Source organism: Cupressus sempervirens, chromosome 8 (assembly GCF_028749045.1).
Source record: "Cupressus sempervirens isolate cs-2001-9-10 chromosome 8, ASM2874904v1, whole genome shotgun sequence".
Classification (NCBI taxonomy): domain Eukaryota; kingdom Viridiplantae; phylum Streptophyta; class Pinopsida; order Cupressales; family Cupressaceae; genus Cupressus; species Cupressus sempervirens.
Genome location: NC_143125.1, coordinates 146,989,343 through 146,995,738, shown reverse-complemented (window position 1 = coordinate 146,995,738; position 6,396 = coordinate 146,989,343). Strand labels below are relative to the sequence as shown.

Here is a 6,396-nt window from a genome sequence, read left to right as displayed (position 1 = left end):
ATACATTTTCTAAAACAAGGCAAAGAGAATAATTAGACTTTTTTTTTTGTGAATACATATAAATTTGTTTTAATTGCAGATAATAAAATAAAATTTGATATTTATTTATTTTTAAAGAGTCTCATACCATAGAAATAATTTTTCGTGGGCATGGTAGGTAGAATTGATCTTTTTCTATAATGTTGAAATTATAATTATTTGGAGATAACGGAAGAACTCGAATTGTGCGGCTTGGCGGATGGGCGTCTATGAGAGGTCGACGAGCTAGGGCAGTCGTGCCCTAGCTCCGCTCCAAGTTTTCTGTGCGTGCGCCTGTGGGGGGAAGTGTTTCAGTCGGCGGGAGGGCTGGTGTTTGGCCTGTAACGCCATTTTGGCCGGGTGTTTTTTGCTCTTGGGTTGTTCTGCGGGCAGAGGGGACTGGGGGTTGTGCGGCGCCTGGTTCGTGGTCCCCCACGGTGTTTACTCTAGGCTGGTGGAAGAATGTCGAGGGGTGAGCCGTTTGGGGTCTCATCGGACATCATTTTGCATGATGCGGAGGACATGTATCCGCCAAATCAAGGGGCGAGGGTGTTTGCTAATGCCCTTTTTGCTCAGAATTTTGGGGTTATAGCACCGAATACATCCAGCAATTCCCGGATCACAAAGATTAACGGGTGCCTGGAGAGATGTAAAGAAAGACCTAAATTGGTAATCCCTTACGAGAGGATTGCTGAGGATATGGAATACTATTCAAAGCATTCGTTGTACTGTAAATTTTTGGGTTTAAGAGTATCCCTTCAATTTCTAGAAAACTGGGCTTAGAGAATCTGGGAGCCGGAGGGTGAAATGGATGTCACGTTGCTTGCAAACAACTTTTTCATGGTTACATTCACTTGCATGTCAGATCGTAATAGGGTATTTGAAGGAGGGCCATATTTTTACAACCAGGTTGGGCTATTTGTCAAGCCATGGCATGCAGGATTTAACCCTTCTGAGGAGCTTTCGAATCGGGTCCCAGTGTGGGTTCGGCTACCCAGATTTCCAATAGAGTGTTGTCGGGAGGATGTTTTCCATATGCTTGCTTCGATGCTGGGGAAACCGGTAGGGTCCTCAACCCAAACCCTTGGGAAGAGGGTCATGACTTTTGCTCGAATCTGTGTGGAGCTCGATTTGAGTAGACCACTGCTAGATGAAGTTGAAATGTGCACAGGGCCACATTCTTGGGTGCAGCAACTTGATTATGAGACCCTTCCCTTCCGGTGCTGACTTTGTCATGAATATGGTCACCTGCTGCGTAGGTGCCCGAAGGCCAAGTCAGTCGATCAGCAGCCTCTGCCCCCTCCTCGTCACAATTTTGGGGCTGATAAAGGGAAGAAGCCAAATTCTGGCAAGGAAAAGGATGTTGAGGGTTTTGTACAGGTTAAGGCTCGCAATCATAATAGAGGTCATAAGAGGACTATGATGGAGAGACAGGAGGAGGATACCTTTAATAGATTTGAAGTCCTAGATGAACTGGGGCAACAAGAACTTATTCTGGGATCTATTAGCTTGGCTCAATTGGTTGTGGAGCCTGATCATGTGATTGTCTCTTCCGACCCTCCTCCCGCTCCACAGGTTGAACCTGCTATGCCTATGGTCGCTGATGGGCAGGCAAGGGCTCAGGTGCCTTCGAGGTTAAATGTTGATCGAGGTCAAGATGCAGGGAATGCGGGCCTTCCTGCAAGAAGGGTAGTTTCGGATACGGATAAGCGTGGCAAGTCTTCTCCTCTCTTGGGTATTCTTCAGAAGGATGGCAAGAAGGGGGTTTCTGAGAAAAGTGGTAAAAGTGGCCGTAAGAAGGACATGGAGAAGATTAAAATGATTGGGGAGAATCTGGTGGAGTCAGGAGTTGTCAAGACCTTGGATTCTCATTTCCCGGCTCCCCAGAAATGATCATTATTTCATGGAATGCAAGGGGCTTGAACAACGGCCCTAGACAAAAAGTTGTTCGAGAATTGGTTAGAATTCATTCTCCTGATGTTCTTTTTCTGCAGGAGACCAAAGTTTCTGTTGAGAGTATGATGAGTATAGCTCCTAAATTGTGGAAGAATGGTCAATGTCAGTGCATTGGTGCTCAGGGATCTTCCGGGGGGGGGTAGCTTGCCTCTGGAACCCTCGTAAGATTCAGCCTATGTGGTGGATATCTTTTAGATCATCGGTATCCCTGGTCTCTCTGTGCTACGAGTTTGGAGAGTTTGTTCTTCTCTCCAACATCTATGCCCCTGTTGAGCTCCAAGGTAAGATCCTTACATGGAATAATATTCATTTTGTTCGTGGGCTATTCCCTTATTTTCCATGGATTATTGTTGGAGATTTTAATGCTATTCTTGACCTCTCTGAAAAACGAGGGGGTATGGCAAGACTTGAGCCCTCCTTTGTGCTTCTTCGGGATAACATTTCGGCACTCAATCTCGTAGATATCAAGCCTAGTAATGGCCAGTTCACCTGGAATAATAGAAGAATAGGAGATTACTGCATTGCAGAGCGACTAGATCATTTCATGATATCCTGGTTTTGGGTGGGTGGATTATGGTCATCCAGGTCTGAGATATTAGATTGGAGAGGGTCGGATCACTGGCCCATTAAGTTAGTTATCTCCTCCAATCGGTTGCCTCAGAAGCCTCCTTTTAAATTCTAGCTTATGTGGTTAAGGGACCCAGATCTATATGGCTATGTAGCTGAGTGGTGGAAGGATGGTAGACCTGCCTTTGGGACAGCAATGTATATCTTCGCTAAACTCCTACAATATGTTAAATATCAGCTTAAAAGATGGAACAGGTATTGCTTTGGAAATATTTTCCAAGAGAAATATGCGGCCCAGGCTGAGTTCAATGATATTACCAGGATGTTAAGGGAAGAAGGGGTGTCAAATTATTTGTTGAGGGAGGAAGCTAGGGCTCTGAAAACTTTGGAGGAGTGGGAACTGAGAGAGGAAATCTACTGGAAACAAAAAGCTCATGTTGAATGGCTTCAAGAAGGTGATAAGAATATTGTTTTCTTCTTTAATTCAGTTAAGGCCAAACAACATGGTAACTCCATATCTACCTTGGTGAATGATAGGGGAGAGATGCTCTCTTCCTCTCAGGATATTTTCAGCGAAGCTGTACAATATTTTGAGTCTTTATTTAGGGAGGCTTCACAGGGGGACTCGATTGAAGAGGCCCAGGTCCTTTCTTGTATTCCTTCTTTAGTCTCTTTGGAAATGAAAGAGCATCTTATGAGTGCCATCTCTTTGGAGGAATTAGAAGGGACTATTTTCCAGATGAAAAAAGGAAAAGCTCCAGGTCCAGACGGCTTTCCGATTGAGTTCTTCTAGGAATTTTGGGATATTATCAAGATAGATTTACTGGTAGTTGTTCAGGAATCCCAAAGGAACAAGCAAATGCTCCGGGCTCTGAATTCTACTTTCCTTGCTCTCATCCCCAAGGGGGAAGGGGCTGATCGGATTAGTCAATTCCACCCTATCTCCCTTTGCAATGTTATTTATAAAATTATATCTAAGCTGATAGCTAACAGGTTAAAAAAGTGGCTTCCAATGTTAACTTCTGAAGAACAGAGTGGCTTTGTGATGGGGCGCCAAATCTTGGATGGGGTGGTTGTGGCAACTGAGACTATTCATTCTATGGCCAATTCCAAAGACAAGGCTATGTTCATTAAGTTGGACATGGCTAAGGCATATGATAGAGTCCGTTGGTCTTTTCTCCAAAGGGTGTTGGGTGCCTTTGGTTTTGAGGAGGAATGGATTCGGTGGGTTATGAGTTGTGTGAATTCGACTTCTTTCTCAGTCTTGATTAATGGGGAACACTCTAACCTCTTTTGTGCTTCTCGAGGATTACAGCAGGGCGATCCCCTATCTCCTTATTTGTTTCTTCTTTTGGCAGAAGGTCTGGGGCGGTTTATAAAAAAGAATGTTGAAGGGGGCTTTATTCAGGGCTGGCAATGGGGAGGAGGGCTTCCTGTGCAATCTCACCTTCAGTTTGTGGATGATACTACCATGATGGGTATGGCTATCATTCAGGAGGCTTCTAATATACGCAAAGTGTTGGATGTCTATCTTGCTGCGTCAGGTCAGATGATTAACAAGGAAAAATCTTCCATTTATTTCTTTAATACTCCCCTTTCTATTCAGAGGAGAATCGTTCAGATACTCAGAATCCAAATTGGAAGTCTTCCGATGTCCTACCTTGGCATTCCTATCTCTGGTGGTAGGCATTCTAAGGAGTCATGGCAGGGCATTCTTGATAAGTTCTGGGCCAAAGTTACTCATTGGACCCACTGCTGGCTATCCTTTGCTGGGCGGGTCCAACTGATTCAATTTGTGGTTCAAGCTCTTCCTCCCTATAGGAGTATGGTTCAGGTGGCGCCGTTGAGCTTTGTTAGGGAACTGGATTCCCTAGCAAGACAATTTTTATGGGCTGGTAATCTATCTGCAACCAAGTGGAGTCTTGTCAAATGGGAGGTTGTCTGTAGCCCAAAACGGTTTGGTGGTCTTGGTTTACAGCAATCAGTGCTAACTGGTAATGCTCTGGTTGCTAAATTGTATTGGCGTTGGTGTGTGGAAAAGGAACAGGCCTGGGCTAGAATTTTGTCTCTGAAGTACCTTCCAGGGATCCCCCATATTGATATTCCTCAATATGGTTTGTGTGGGAAAGGCTCTGTGATTTGGAGTACTCTCAAGAAAGGAGCGGCGCTCATTAAGGGTGGCTTACATTGGATCTGCAAAAGTGGCTCAGAGGCTCAGTTCTGGCATGACGCTTGGGATGGGTATCCTCCCTTGGTTGTTCAGTATCCTCATTTGCGCAGGTTGGCTCAGAGTTTCTGTAATGTTGGATGGTCAAGAGTGTGCGACTTTAAATCCTTTTCCCCTCAGGGTCAACTGGTGGAGGCAAGGTGGAAGACTCCGGGGGAGTGGCCTACTTTTGGTTCGGAAGCGGAGCGGGCTGAGCTCCAGCTCATTCTTTCAGGGCAGGACTGTAATGCCCTTAGGGGTAAAGATGTGCTGGCCTGGTCCCCTAATCCCAAGGGCATTTATACTATTTCCTCTGGTTATCAGGAGTTGCTCTCCCAGCAGCTGGTAAGAGGGGAGGTTCAATGGTGGAAGAAAGTTTGGAGTCATTTTTCTTGGCCAAAATGTAACTGCTTTATTTGGACCTTGGCTTGGAACAGGTGCCTGACTTGGGACAATATTCGGAAGAGGGGTTTTTCTGGTCCGTTGAGATGTATCCTTTGTAATAGTGAGGAAGAAGACTTTGTGCATTTATTCTTCCAATGCTCTTTCACTCTACAGTTATGGCATTTCTGGTGGGAGGTTTGGAAATGCTTGTGCTTTCACGCCTCCTCTCTGACGGATTTTTGGTTGAGACTGGGGAGGCCCCCGTCCCTGGCTCCCTTCTTACAGGATGTTTGGTATTCTGGACCTACCTTCTTACTATGGCAAGTCTGGCTGGAACGAAATCAGAGAATATTTCGGGGGGAAGCTTTGGGGATTCAGCAGGTCTGGAATAGAATTTTGGGTATGATCCAGGACACAGTCTTAGCTAAAAGTGAGGTGGTGATGCCTCTTGAGAGGAATGATGTTGTATTGGTTGATAGGTTTGGAATTCAAGGAATTTCTCCAGATTCTGCTTGTGTTAGGAGAGGCAGAAGGGCGAAACATAAAGTCCAGAGGATAGGGAAGTGGAAGACCCCTCCGGCTGGCACTTTAAAAGTTAATACTGATGGTTCCTCTAGGGGTAATCCAGGGCTGGCTGGTATAGGTGGGATTGGTAGGGACTCTACTGGTAGGGTGGTTTTTATATTCTCCGTCAATAAAGGGATGCAAACTGTTAATCAAATGGAAGGAATGGCTATTCTTTATGCTCTGCAGAGGGCACATGCTCTGGGGTAGCGCAAGGTGATTTGTGAATCTGACTCTCAGGTTCTTGTGAATCTTCTTCTTGAGAGGAAGTATTCGGATGTTAGTTGGGAGTTGTCTTTGATAGTGCAACAGATTTTACAGGTTAGTTCTATGATGGATTCAGTATCTTATATCCATATTCCAAGGTAGTGGAATAGGGCAGCTGATAGTTTGGCAAAGTGGGCATCTGGAAATGAAGATGGTTGGCGGATTGATGAGTGGGAGCAGCTGACAAGTGAGTTACGTCAAGACTTGGAGAGAACGTTGACAGAGGATGTAAGTGGAATCAGGGAAAGTTGATTTTGCCTCTTCGATTTTTCTGTGGTTTCTAGTGTTTCCTGGGGTTTAGGCCCTAGGCTGTTTTGTACTGCTTTGTTCTTTTCTGCAATAAAGTTTTTACCCCTCTTTTTCAAAAAATTATAATTATTTATTTTCATATATTAAATTTAGCATTTGACCTATAAAAATAAGAAAATTTTAAT

The 6,396-nt window shown here is 44.7% G+C and overlaps 1 protein-coding gene across 1 annotated transcript; it reads left to right on the top strand.

The window, feature by feature from the left end:
* Nucleotides 1-2,074: 2,074 nt before the first annotated feature.
* LOC149541972 (uncharacterized) lies at nucleotides 2,075-5,250 on the top strand. The gene is made up of 5 exons (XM_089795672.1): nucleotides 2,075-2,559; nucleotides 2,671-3,184; nucleotides 3,335-3,467; nucleotides 3,804-5,092; nucleotides 5,185-5,250. The coding sequence occupies exons 1-5, from the start codon at nucleotides 2,075-2,077 to the stop codon at nucleotides 5,248-5,250; spliced, it is 2,487 nt and encodes an 828-aa protein (XP_089651798.1).
* The last annotated feature ends 1,146 nt before the right edge of the window (nucleotides 5,251-6,396 follow it).